Source organism: Xenopus laevis, chromosome 3L, assembly GCF_017654675.1.
Source record: "Xenopus laevis strain J_2021 chromosome 3L, Xenopus_laevis_v10.1, whole genome shotgun sequence".
NCBI classification, from domain to species: Eukaryota; Metazoa; Chordata; class Amphibia; order Anura; family Pipidae; genus Xenopus; species Xenopus laevis.
Genome location: NC_054375.1, coordinates 144,671,125 through 144,685,722, shown reverse-complemented (window position 1 = coordinate 144,685,722; position 14,598 = coordinate 144,671,125). Strand labels below are relative to the sequence as shown.

Sequence of the window (14,598 nt, the reverse complement as noted above, 5' to 3'; positions counted from 1 at the left end):
CTGGGGTACAGAGGAAAGCTAAGAGGGTCAGAGATTTGCCATATGAGTCTCTATCGGATGTGTCAGATGAAGAATTGTATTCTCCAGGGGACGCACATTCAGAACTCTCAGAGGAGGGAGAAGTGTTTTCTGAGGAAGAGATTGCATTTGATCCTACAGCGATAGAGAATCTGGTAAAGGCAGTAAGGAAGACGCTATGTCTTTCGGAAGAGCTACCTAAGTCTAGTTCAGCAGATAAATTCTTCCCATCGGTCAGGAAAAGACAGGTGACTTTCCCGGTGCATGATTCAATTAAGGAAATCATCAGCTCTGAATGGAAGAGAACAGAGAAAAAGTTTGTTATCCAGGGGAAATTTGCAAAAAAGTATCCGGTGGAGGAGTCTTTCTCTAAATTGTGGGACAATCCGCCTAAAGTCGACGCTGCGGTGGTAAGGTTGGCAAGAAAGACGACGCTGCCAGTGGATGATGCAGCAGCTTTCCGTGATCCAATGGAGAAACGGATCGAAACCAACCTCAAGAAGACGTTTATAGCGGCAGGAGCAACTTGTAGACCGGCAGTAGCTATGACCTCCACATCAAGAGCTATGAAGGTGTGGTTGAATAACCTGGAAGATGCTATTTCTTCTAATGTCAAAAGGTCTGGGTTACGTGAAATGTTGTCTGAATTGAAACTAGCGGTGGATTTCATGACAGATACCTCTCTAGATCTGGTACATCTAGCTTCAAGAACTATGGCACTTTCGGTGTCCTCAAGAAGGGCTTTGTGGTTGAAGCCATGGCTGGCGGATTCAGCCTCTAAGGGGAATTTATGTCAGTTGCCGTTTGAGGGAGAGATGCTCTTCGGTGAGAAACTCGATTCCATCATTAAGAAAGCTTCCGGGGGCAAGAGTGTATTTTTGCCGCAGGAGAAGAGATTCAGGCGTCAAGGGGGGAGGCCTAGTTCCCCCATTAACAGGTCCTTTCGGGGTTCAAGACAGCCTAGATATGGAAGGACTGCCGGAAGACAGACGAATTGGAAGCCCACAAGGGGGGAAAGTAGGCCTCCCAATAGGAGAAGTTCTACTTTCAGCTCAAGCCATACGGAGAAGAAGCAATGAGATCAGGCCGGCTCAGACCAGCAGAGTGGGGGCACGTCTAACATCCTTTTATGCGGTCTGGGCCTCAAAAATCAGAGACCAATGGGTCCTGAGGGTGATTCAGGAAGGATATCAGTTGGAGTTCCACAGGGTGCCGTCTCGCAATGTGTTCAAGATGTCTTCAGTCCCGCAGGTACCAGGTTCGGACCAAGTGTTACAGGAGTATGTAGATCAACTCCTGAACTCGGGGGCAGTGGAATGGGTTCCGAAGTCCCAACAGGGCTTAGGTTTCTATTCGAAGCTCTTTCTAGTCCGGAAGGCCTCGGGGGCATTCAGACCGGTACTGGATTTACGCCCTCTGAATCAGTTTGTCAACTGCAGGCGCTTCAAAATGGAATCACTGACGTCCATCCTACAAGCAGTTCCTCCACAATCATGGCTAATAAATCTGGACTTGAAGGACGCATATTTCCATGTACCAGTGCACAAGACACACCGGAAGTATCTTCGATTTGCTTTCAGAGGTCAACATGTCCAGTTTACCTGCCTTCCCTTTGGCCTCTCAACGTCCCCAAGAACGTTTACGAAAGTCCTGGTCACGGTCGTGGCTTTTCTAAGAGTAGAAGGTGTGCCTATATTTCATTACCTGGACGACATTCTGTTGGTGGCTTCATCAAGGGAGGAAGCTCTGAAATTCAGGGACAGAACAATCCTGGTACTCCAACAGTTCGGTTGGGTAATAAACTGGGAGAAGAGCAGCTTACTTCCGTCACAAAGGATGGTCTTCTTGGGTGCACACCTGGATACGCAGGAAGGAATAGTTTCACTTCCTCAAGAAAAGATACAGCATATATTGAGACAAATAAGACAGTTCAAAGAACAACAAAGAGTCTCAGTAAGATCATGCATGTCGGTCCTAGGTCTCATGGCATCTACGATCCAGATGGTGAAGTGGGCCAGGTGGCACATGAGGCCTCTCCAACAATTCTTCCTGAGGGAGAATGCTTCAAGACAGTTGAAACTAAATTCACGAATTGTAGTTTCAGAGGACGCCAAAGACAGTTTAAGTTGGTGGCTGGTTGTAGGAAATTTGACTCAGGGGATGGTCCTCGCAAACCCCCCGTATGTGGTGATCACGACAGACGCTTCAGAGAGAGGCTGGGGTGCAGTACTGGAAGGCCGCAGTGTTCAAGGTCATTGGAACCTACAGGGTGTCTCCTCAAACATTCTGGAACTACGGGCCGTGAAAGAGGCATTGCTGGCCTTTTCAGAAAAGATTCTACATGCCTGGGTAAAGATTCAGTCAGACAATGTTACAACTGTGTCTTATGTGCAGAAGCAAGGTGGCACCAGAAGCGCCCGACTGCTAAAAGAACTGGCCCCAATAATGACGTGGGCAGAGGAAAATCTAGAAGGGCTGACAGCCTTACATATTCCAGGCAGTCAGAATACGGGGGCAGACTTTCTCAGTCGCAACACCTTGCAACCAGGAGAATGGAGTTTATGTCTGCTAACCTTTCAAGGCGTAGTACAGAGGTTCGGAAGGCCAGAAATCGATCTTATGGCCACGGACAAAAACCACAAGTGCAGCAGGTTCTTCTCCAGGGCACCATGTCCTCTGGCAGAAGCAGTGGATGCACTCCTCCAGGATTGGAGCAGGATATTTGGTTATGTTTTTCCGCCCTTTCCAATGATTTGGAGGGTGTTGAAAAAGGTGGATGTCGAAAAAGCCTTGGTCATAGCCATAATTCCGTATTGGCCGAGACGCCCTTGGTTTCCGCTCCTGCAGAGTTTGGCAGTGGAGCCACCTCTGAGACTGCCTCTTCAGCCGGATTTGTTATCCCAGGGCCCAGTGGTCTACGAGGGAGTGGATTCCCTGTCACTGACGGCATGGAAATTGAAAGGCAGAGGCTAGCAGAATATGGTTTCCAGGAAGATCTGGTGAATTTTTTATTGAAGGCTCGGAGGGCTTCTACCTCGGCTCAATATTACAGGGTCTGGAAGTGTTTCGCAGAATTTGCAGTACAACACAAGTTTGACCCAAAAGATCCTACTGTCCAACAGGTGATTCAGTTCCTGTTTGTGGGTTTCCAGAGAAAACTTAGCACAAGCACCCTGCGAGGTCAAGTCTCCGCATTATCTGCATTGTGTGGTCATTCCTGGGCGGAGGAGCCTCTGGTTAACCGGTTCTTCAACGCAATGAGAAGGGTGTGTCCTTTCAAGAAATCCAGAGTTCCACCTTGGGACCTTACGATTGTCTTACGAGCCTTAATGTCTTCACCTTTTGAGCCTTTGCGGAAAGCCTCGGACTGGCATGCGACGTTGAAAGTCCTGTTTCTGGTCGCTATTACCTCAGCTTGCAGGGTTGGTGAGATTTCTGCTTTGTCAGCAAAAGAGCCAGACACAGTTGTCTATCCGGACAAAGTGATTATGAGACCATCTTTTGAGTTTCTTCCAAAAGTAATCTCCCAATTTCATGCCGATTTGGAAATTACACTACCTTCTTTCTGCCCGTCTCCAAAGTCTAACAAGGAGCGAGAATGGCATACTTTGGACTTGGTGAGGGCCGTTTCGCATTATCTGACGCGAACGAAGGATTGGCGAAAATCTGATAAGTTATTCCTGATTCCGAGGGGCCCTAGAAAGGGTATGGCACCAGCTAAATCTACGATTGGCCGCTGGATTGTCTCCTGCATTGCTCTAGCTTATCGGTTGACAGGCAATGAGATTCCTAAGGACCTGAGGGCTCACTCTACAAGAGCCATGGCTACTTCCTGGGCGGCGGAAGCCAAGGCCCCGCCAGACCTCATCTGCAAGGCTGCGAGGTGGACATCTTCTTGTACCTTCATTCGTCATTACAGACTGAATGTGATGTTGTCTCAAGATGCAAAGTTTGGAAGAAAGATTTTGCAATCTGTTGTTCATGCTAAATAAAGTTTTTTGGTTGATCGATAATGGTCCCTCCCTTCTTTAAGCTTGGGGAAATCCCATGTTGATGAATTGTCTGCCATGGGTGACTTGGGAAATATAGAAATTTTTTCATACTCACCGTAATTTCTATTTCCAAGTCACATCCATGGCAGCATTCACCAACTTCCCTCCCTTCTTCTGGAGCTTGTTACTAGACGAGGATTGCTGGGAGGAGCAAGGTATTTATACCGATCGTTAACTCTTTCCTGTCCAGTGACCTGATAGGCGGGATTAACCCATGTTGGTGAATGCTGCCATGGAAGTGACTTGGAAATAGAAATTACGGTGAGTATGAAAAAATTTCTATATTTCTTCTCATTACTTCCACCTATATATTCCAGCCTGCACAAGCCTTATTTCTTCTCATTACTTCCACCTATATCTTCAACCCAATGTTTGTCCTTGAGCACTGTCCAATATTATCAGTGCTGTGGGCCAGTTCTCCTCTGTTTCACATGCCTCATGCCTTTGTATGGTCACGGAATTCCTCTGTAATTTCTAGGGGCATATTTATCAATTGTTGGGTGTTAGACTTTATTTTAACTCGAACAGCAAAAGCCTGAATATGCGAGTTCAAGTCCCGCAACCCGAAATCTCGAATAGATTCGGTTTACGGCAAAAAATACCTGGAATTCATCATGTCATTCTTGTTTTCGGCCAAAACCGTCTGAAAAAAACTCAAACATCATGCAGCCTCTTCAAATGGTTCAAGGGACCTCTGCCATTGACTCCTACATGACCTTGACAGGTTTTAGGATGTTATGTGAGTATATACTTGGATAGATGGACATTTCTGGATGTCATGGGGACAGGGCTGTATTTAGCTCCAGTGCCACCCTATGTACTGGATCTTACAGCCCCCAATGTACAGAATGATGTCATGCACACTGTTCTGGATTTAACTACAATAGGCCCTGTACCCCTCATTCCCTGATTTAAGATGTAAGTCTCCCATGGTGCTAGGGGGGATTTTTCAAATTGTATTTAAAGAAAAAAAAAGTTCAATTATATATGCACCAGAGAGCTGTCCCCCAAAAGCTCCCTCCCTGCACAGTCCCTCGAGGCTATATATAAATATGATCCTGGATGGGGGGTACCAACTGTGCAGCAGTAATATTATATGTGTCTGAATGAACCATTTATCCATTGGGACAAGGTTTCTAACAATTATAGCTGAGAATCTGAATAATCTGAAGGAGAGGAGATGTAATAAATTAGTGTTACAGGTATGGGATCCGTTATCCGGAAACCCGTTATCCAGAAAGTTATGAATTACAGAAATGCTTACTCCCGTAGACTCCATTTAAATCAAATAAACCGCATTTTTTAAAAAACGATTTCCTTTTTCTCTGTAATAATAAAACAGTAACTTGTACTTTATGTATACTAAATCTCTAAATATTCATGTTTTTTTTCCTCTCTATAAATTTTAGTTTTCCTTCTAAAAAAGAAAAAAATCAAGGTCACATAAATAGGCCCCTTAATGTGTGACATGCCACTAAATGACAATGGGAAATATATAGTGACAGTATTTCGTAATGGAATAGAGTCGGCTTCATTATGGCTCCTCCATCTCTTCTCCAAGCTCCCCCTTCACTAATATCTAGTGTTCTTTTATCCTACTTTTCAGCAACTTCCCCCACAGCTCCCCTCCCAACTGATAAGATGGGGGAGGAAAAATCCCCCAATTTGTCCCCATCCTGATAAACAGATTTTGTCACATACAGTAATTAGATTTATGGTCCCCACAGCAGACATAGGACTTACTAGTAGAGATGTCGCGAACTGTTCGCCGGCGAACTTGTTCGCGCGAACATCGGGTGTTCGCGCTCGCCGGAAGTTCGCGAACGTCGCGCGACGTTCGCCATTTTGGGTTCGCCATTGTTGGCGCTTTTTTTTGCCCTCTCACCCCAGACCAGCAGGTACATGGCAGCCAATCAGGAAGCTCTCCCCTGGACCACTCCCCTTCCCTATAAAAACCGAAGCCCTGCAGCGTTTTTTCACTCTGCCTGTGTGTGCTGAAGAGATAGTGTAGGGAGAGAGCTGCTGCCTGTTAGTGATTTCAGGGACAGTTGAAAGTTTGCTGGCTAGTAATCGTTTTGATACTGCTCTGTTATTGGAGGGACAGAAGTCTGCAGGGGTTTGAGGGACATTTAAGCTTAGGTAGCTTTGCTGGCTAGTAATCTACCTTCTACTGCAGTGCTCTGTATGTAGCTGCAGTGGGCAGCTGTCCTGCTTCTGATCTCATCTGCTGACTGCTGCAATAACAGTAGTCCTTGTAAGGACTGCTTTTATTTATTTTTTTGTTGTTTTACTACTACTACTACTACTACTATAAGAGCCCAGTGCTATTAGTCTAGCAGTGTTGGGGAGTGGGACTGGTGTGCTAATCTGCTGCTCCTAGTAGTTCAGCAGCACCAACTTTAATTTTTTTTTTTTAATATTCATTTTTTTTTTATTTTACTTTTTTTATTTTACTACCGCTGTAGTAGTGTATAAGTTGACCTTTTAGGCATTATTTGCCCTGTAGGCATTATTTGCACACTGTTTTCTTCAACCCGCCATCTAGCTGTGTGACCTTGTTCACATTCTGTCTAAATATCCATAATATTACCGTCTCCAGAAAAAACACCGGAGTGACTTTTTTCAAGCAGCCATAATATATTTTACGTAATCCGTATCCACCGCTGTAGTAGTGTATACGTTGACCTTGTAGGCATTGTTTGCCCAGTTTTTTTGGCCGCAGCCACTGAAGCACAGAGGCCAGAAAAAATATGCCATATAAATGCTGAAAATAGTCATTTTTTGCCATCCGTTGACTCAACGTATATGGCAAAAAATTACTATTTTCAGCATTTATATGGCATATTTTTTCTGGCAACTGTGCTTCAGTGGCTGCGACCAAAAAAACTGGGCAAACAATGCCTACAAGGTCAACGTATGGCAAAAAATGACTATTTTCAGCATTTATATGGCATATTTTTTCTGGCAACTGTGCTTCAGTGGCTGCAACCAAAAAAACTGGGCAAACAAAGTCTACAAGGTCAACGTATGGCGAAAAATTACTATTTTCAGCATTTATATGGCATATTTTTTATGGCAACTGTGCTTCAGTGGCTGCGTCCAAAAAACTGGGCAAACAATGCCTACAAGGTCAACGTATGGCAGTTGTTTAAAGAGAACAGTAGATTACTAGCCAGCAAAGCTACCTAAGCTAAAATGTCCCTCAAATCCCTGCAGACTTCTGTCCCTCCAATACAGAGCAGTATCAAGCAGATTACTAGCCAGCAAACTTACTATCATCTGTCCCTGAAATCACTAACAGCTCTCCCCCTACACTATCTCTTCCAAGCACACACAGGCAGATTTTTCAGATACATTTTTGCCCTTGATCCCCCTCTGGCATGCCACTGTCCAGGTCGTTGCACCCTTTAAACAACTTTAAAATCATTTTTCTGGCCAGAAATGTCTTTTCTAGATGTTAAAGTTCGCCTTCCCATTGAAGTCTATGGGGTTCGCGAACCGTTCGCGAACCGCTCGCATTTTTGCGCAAGTTCGCGAATATGTTCGCGAACTTTTTTTCCGACGTTCGCTACATCCCTACTTACTAGTCACAGGAAACCCTTTGTTATGACAATCGGAGTTAAATGTAAAGGTGGCCATAGACGTAACAATTACGATCTTTCTTGGAAAAGATCTTTCCAAGAAAGATCGTTCGTTTCAATACACACGTGTAGAGCTGAATCGTCAGATATACAGGTAGATATACGGGAAGAAACAATAGCATTCTACCTGTATCTGACGATTCAGCACTAACAATGGCCGATGTTTGGATCCCTTCAAAGGCACCCGATCAAAATCTTCCGTCCAGCCCGATATCGGTCGGCTCTTTTTCCACCATACACGCAACGAATATCGGACGAAAATTTGTTTCATACGATATTATCTGTGCGTCTATGGCCACCTTAAGTTTCCTGGACAACTGCTTTCCTATTAAATACACATTAATATAAGATGGCAATTTCTTACAATGCTATATGACACGTACAGTATGTATAGTATACATTTATAGTGTTTATAAGGATTTATCTCAAAGTATTACTGTCATTGGGTCAGATCAATAGAGTAATATGAATATCTTTGTTTTAGGTTACAGCACCGCTGCAAACAACAATGAGGAAACCAACGCACAGATTAAAAAAAGTAACTATCACTTTCAGTTCTAATGATACAGAACAGAAAACTAACCTCTGACACTGATTCTCCATCGTCTTCCATTTGATTTTATATAGACATAAGTCAGGTAGTTCAGTTGAAGAAAGGAAGGGTCAGGTGAGGCTGAACTGTAAAACACAATGCTCACAGCTGTTAATAATAATAATAATAATAATAATAATAATGATTTATTTAAAGATAGCAGATACTTCTGAATGTATAAAGTACTTCAATCACAGTGGCATAAAAAAAATGACAAATTTTGCCACGTATCACCAGGCTTCACCATGTAAAAAAACAGAATATTTTTTAATGGGTTTTTTTTCTTAGTGCAACTTCTGCCAGAACTTACTTACAAAGGTTTGAAGCAATGTAAAATAATGCTGTTAAATTTGCAGGGTGTAAAATAAAACACAGCTTGATAAATTTGCCATTTATATTACACAGCTTTTTACGCAATTTTTCAGTCAAATTTAATTTTACACAACATAATAAATATGGATTAGAAGGCTGCCTTTCTAGCTAGAAACTTTGGATGAAGCAGAGCACACTCGAATGGCTTACCAGAGAACGCCTGGTGCACAGGGTGGAGGTACGGCAGTCCCCAATATATAATTGAACGAAAGAAACTCTGGCACTCAAGGCAAGTGAAATGCAGGGTTCCCCCTTGCTTTTATTTCTTGTGCAGACGTGCGACGTTTCGGGGTTACCCCCTTTATCAAGCATACAAACTGACCCCAGTGTGAACAATATATAGAGTGAACAATTAACATAATTAGCATACATAATTGCCATCATTCAATTTAAAAGACAAAGTTCTCAACCAATGGCTTTATCACATGTGAGAAAAAAAGTTTTTATATAAAACTCTAAAAACATTGCAAAAAATTTTTTACATACAAGCATAAAAATACCCAGAACTTATGTGAAAACAATCCAATTGTGCTAAGGCATACAATCCCTTAAAAAGTGCTATAAGAAGTCTTGTATCTGTCCCTGGAGAGTATTGTTCACTCTATATATTGTTCACACTGGGGTCAGTTTGTATGCTTGATAAAGGGGGTAACCCCGAAACGTCGCACGTCTGCACAAGAAATAAAAGCAAGGGGGAACCCTGCATTTCACTTGCCTTGAGTGCCAGAGTTTCTTTCGTGCCTTTCTAGCTACCCTCTCTAACACACACCAACTAGGAGTGTTCTATTAAAGGAGCTTCTATCCACTGTCTATACACATTCACAGGGTCACGTTCCCCAACTTCTTCCTGCTCTTAGGGCACTAAGCTTCTTACTGGGACTTCTGCTCCAGCCTCCCCAGCACATCCACCCCTGGCACCAGGTGGAGTCTAAAGACAAAGAACCATGTGCTCCCTTATATCAACTATGGACAGGAGACAGTCACATATCCTTAGACCTATGGGTACACATCCTTGAACAGGGCCTAGGTGTATGTATGCAGTGTCAGACTGGCAGGACCCCCTCTCCAGATATTTGGTATTGGCAAAAAAAAAAACTTTTACCGGTGCGGCGCAGCACCGCTTGCACATGCACGACGAGTGATGCCAAGCTCCGCCGAGCACCACCATTGTACACATGCGACAAGCCAGAGCATCACAGTCGGGGGGGGGCCAGAGGGGGGCCCTGGACAGCAGTCCCGGGCCCCCCAGTCCGACCCTGTATGTATGTGTGTTGTGTATGTACATTTTAATTATATAGCACTACTTATGTACACAGAGCTATACAGCAGAGCAAAATAAGTGGGAGGGTAACTATCATCAAGACCATCACAGTCTGGCCGAGTGGAGCTGTGGAAGCACTTCAGGACTGTTTCGACTGCACAGATTGGAACATGTTCATGGAGGCTGCTACCGACAACGGCTCCATCAGCTTGGAGGAGTACACAGACTCTGTGACCTGCTACATCAATAGAGGATGTTACCGTCTCCAAAACTGTCACCACGAGACCCAACGAAAAACCCTGGTTTACAGCAAAGGTTCGTGCACGACTAAGAGAGAGAGATTCTACTTTCCGGTCAGGGGACATCTGCTGCTGCTCTTAAAACAGCCAGGACCAACCTCTCTCGAACCATCCTACAAGCAAAGCAGGAGTACACACTGAAGATTAAAAACCATTTCGACAACACAAAAGACTCACGCAACCTAAGGCAAGGCATTCAGGCTGTCACACAGTACAAGCCTGCGCGGACGCCACACTCCCAGAGGAACTGAACAAGTTCTACGCACGGTCCGACGTGCTAAACAAAGAGCCTGTGAGGAAAACCACACCTCCTCTCACCGACCAAGTCATCTGTCTACCTATGGCCAACGTGAGGCGAAACTTAACCAAGGTCAATCCATGAAAGGCTGCCGGACCAGACAACATCCCAGTTTGTGTGCTCAGAGACTATGTTGACGTCTTCATTGACATTTTCAACACATTGCTTAACCAGATAATCATCCCCACATGCTTCAAGTCCACCACCATCATTCCAGAGCCAAAGAAATCTTGAGTAAACTACCTGAATGACTACCGCCATGTTGCACTAACCCCGGTCATCATGAAATGCTTTGAGAGACTTGTGATGGCACACATCAAGAGCACCCTCCCCCACTCACTGGAGCCACTACGATTTGCATTTCAGCCAAACATGTGAACTGAGGATGCCATATCTTCTGTACTCCACCGCTCACTAACTCATCTGGACAAGAAAGACAGTTATGTGAGAATACTGTTTATAGACTTTATAGACTTAAGCTCAGCATTCAATACAATCATCCCTCAAAAGCTGAGTGGGAAACTAAGTGAGCTGGGATTGAGCACCTCTTTGTGCAATTGGATCTTGGACTTTCTGTCAGAGAGGCCTCAGTCTGTTCGTATCAGCGACAAGGTTTCCAGCACCATCAGATTGAGCACAGGAGCTCCTCAAGGATGTGTTCTCAGCTTGTTGTTGTACACATTGCTGACCCATGACTGCATAGCTAGACACAGCTCGAACCACATCATCGCCGATGACACAACTGTGGTGGGGCTTATCAACCACAACGATGAGTCGGTGTACAGAGATGAGGTTCAGCAGCTGGCGGTCTGGTGCAGTGAGAACATTCTGTCACTGAATGTGGATAAAATGAAAGAGATGATTGTCAACTTCAGGAGAACTCGCCCTGCTCACACACCACTCAACATCAACAGCTCCACGGTAGAGACAGTAAAGAACACCAAATTCCTGGGAGTCCACATCTTTGATGACCTCATCTGGGCCACCAACACCGCCTCCATCACCAAAAAGGCTCAGCAGAGTCTTCACTTCCTAAGACTACTGAAACGGGCCAGCCTTCCGCCTCCCACCCTCACAGTGTTCTACAGGGGCACCATAGAGAGCGTCCTGACGAGCTGCATCTCCATCTGTTACAGTAGTGTCAGCTCTGCTGACCGGAAAAGTCTACAGCGGACTGTCAGAGCAGCTGGCAACATCATTGGAGCGGCTCTTCCATCACTGCAGGACATCTTCCACAAGCGCTGTGCAAGAAAGGCCTCCTGCATTGCACTGGACTCCACAAAACCCTCACATGGACTATTCACACTGCTCCCATCCAGCAGACGCTTTCGCAGTATTAAAGCTCGAACAACCAGGCTGCGCAAAAGCTTTTTTCCGCAAGCGATCAGATTCCTCAACTCACTGCCTGCCCTCCCACTACATTCCAAACACACCTGAACTGTGAACTGTTAATTTATTTGCACAATTCTAAAGGTTTACACATGTATATATCAAATCCTGCCAATATATTGCACATTTCATGTTTACATATTTATTGTGTATTCTAAGTGCCTTTTTATGATATGTACCAGCTGGAGCCACGTCGTCTCCTCTCACTCGTATACTGCTGAGATGGCAATAAAGTTGACTTTGACTTTGATTAGTAGATACAAGTAGGAAACTATCAAGTGCTTTAGATTACAATGGGTGACACTGGATGCAGATGAAAGGTCAAGGAGGATTAGGATAGAGAAGTGGCCATTGGTTTGGAAACCTAAAACTCATTTAAACTCTGCACAAAGCAGTTTCAGTAGAGTGTACAGGCTGGAAACCATATTGCAATGGGTCTAACAGATTTTGGGTGTGTAGAAAGTTAGTTACATGTTATAGTAATAATAGTTTTGTAATTTTAAAGGCAAGCGGCAGAAGAGAGACAGGATGGGTCAAAGGTAGACATTTTAACAATAGGCTTGACTTGGAATGGAGTACTAGAGAATAATTGAAGATGTTAGTAAGAGCTGGCGTAAGCTGATCAGCACAGTGTTTAGGTAGAGAAGAAGGCATAGGGTCAAGCGAAAACGTAGTTGAGTGAGGAGACAGTTACAGGATCAAATCAGTTGAGGCATGTAAGGTTACAGCTACAGAGCCCATCAGGGAATAAACCCCATGGATGGCCTACATTAATAAGTACATTTAATTCATTGGTTTCTCTGGGCTTCCCTGTGACTCATTTTGGTAACTACTTTGATGTCCAAAAGTGCCATAGGATTCAGCGTGTGAAGTTGTGGGGCAAGATGAGCTACTGATACACTGCAACAAGCCTTATTTCTTCTCATTACTTCCGCCTATATCTTCAACCCAATGTTTATCCTTGAGTTGCAGCAGCACTGTCCAAGATAATCAGTTCTGTGGGACAGTTACCCTCTGTTGTATGTCTGTATGTATGTATATTTTTATTTGTAAAGCGCTCCTTGAGGGCAAAGCACTGTACAGAAAAACAATAAATTAGTAATAACAAAAAAGGGGTCATTTGAATAAAAAGTAACAATAAGGGGCCGATTCACTAAGGGTCGAATATCGAGGGTTAATTAACCCTCGATATTCGACTAGGAATTAAAATCCTTCGACTTCGAATATCGAAGCCGAAGGATTTAGCGCAGATAGTTCGATCGAACGAACGATCGAAGGATAATTCCTTCGATCGACCGACAAAATCCTTCGAATCGAATGATTCGAAGGATTTTAATCCAACTATCAAAGGAATATCCTTCGATCAAAAAAAGTTAGGCAAGCCTATGGGGACTTCAAGTGCGAATTCAAGTCCCACAACCCAAAAACGTCATTTGAGTTTTCGGCAAAACCCTTTGAACAAAACTCAAACATCAAGCGGACTATTAACCTCTTTAAATGGTTCACAGGACCTCTGCCGCTGACTCCTACATGACCTTGACAGATTTTAGGTGGTGTATTTTCAGATCCGAGCTATTTCCAGTATCGGGGTACGGGGTACAATAAATCTCAAATATTCAGGTTTCTTTGAAAAAAAAAAAACACGATTTGAGGGTTTTTTTTAACGCAAAAATGTGAGTTTTGACCAAAAACTCGAAAACTTGAATTTTCTGGGAAAAAATAGCTATAACCTTGATAAATCTCCCCCTAATGTCCTCTTACTTTACAATACAGTATTCACGATATAAATGCACAGTAAATTGTTGGAATTCAGAATTAAGGAAATGTAAGTGAGCACATGACTGTCCAAACCAAGTGTGACTTTGACTTAATTGACCAGTTTATATGTATTGAAATGTGATGAAAAACAATATATTAATTGTCTAAAGGGTAAGTTATCTAACACAACTCTCTTGCCTGTGATCACTTACAGTGAGAGAAAAGAACTGCATTTCTGTGACTGGATTTAGTTTACCAGAATGTGATGGTGAGTATATACTTGGATAGATGGGCATTTCTGTATGTGATGGGGACAGGGCTGTATTTAGCTCCGGTGCCACCCTATGTACTGGATCTTACAGCCCCCAATGTATAGAATTATATCATGTGTTCTGGATTTCACTACAAAATGCCCCATACCCCATATCCCTGGATTTAAGATGTAAATCTCCCACGGCACTAGGGAGGATTTTTCAAATTTTATTTCAAAAAAATAATTAAATGATATATGCACCAGAAGGTACCTACTGTGCTGCAGTAATGAACCATTTATCCAGATAATCTGAATAATCTGAAGGAGAGGAGGTGTTATAAATTAGTGGTATATATACCATATATATACCATATCTGATTAAATAATCTGTGTATCTATCACAGACTTTTGGAAGGAGAGGGCAGAGTTACAGACTGGCAATATAATTAATGTGTAATACATGTGATATTGTGTCTATTGCAGTTTTTTAAGGGAGGTGGATGAATATGAACAATTATAAATTCCCTGTGAAATAATAACTGAGGTGTTAACCTGTGTATCTATATTAGACAGTTGGGAGAAATGGGAAAATGTAATAAAATTACCTGCGCGACGGGGTCGCCCGCCGCGTGTTTCCTAAGCGTCATTTTGATTATTAGGGCGCA

At 43.5% G+C, this 14,598-nt stretch overlaps 1 protein-coding gene across 3 annotated transcripts in view; it reads left to right on the top strand.

Annotated features, from left to right (window-relative positions):
• Positions 1–14,598, top strand: part of LOC108710363 (adhesion G protein-coupled receptor E2) — an 84,290-nt gene that overhangs the window by 23,660 nt on the left and 46,032 nt on the right. For all 3 annotated transcript variants that reach the window (XM_041587204.1, XM_041587203.1, XM_041587202.1), the window contains exons 7-8: positions 8,196–8,249; positions 13,895–13,948. In XM_041587204.1, coding sequence (XP_041443138.1) covers positions 8,196–8,249; positions 13,895–13,948 — 108 coding nt within the window. The remainder of the gene's footprint in view (positions 1–8,195; positions 8,250–13,894; positions 13,949–14,598) is intronic.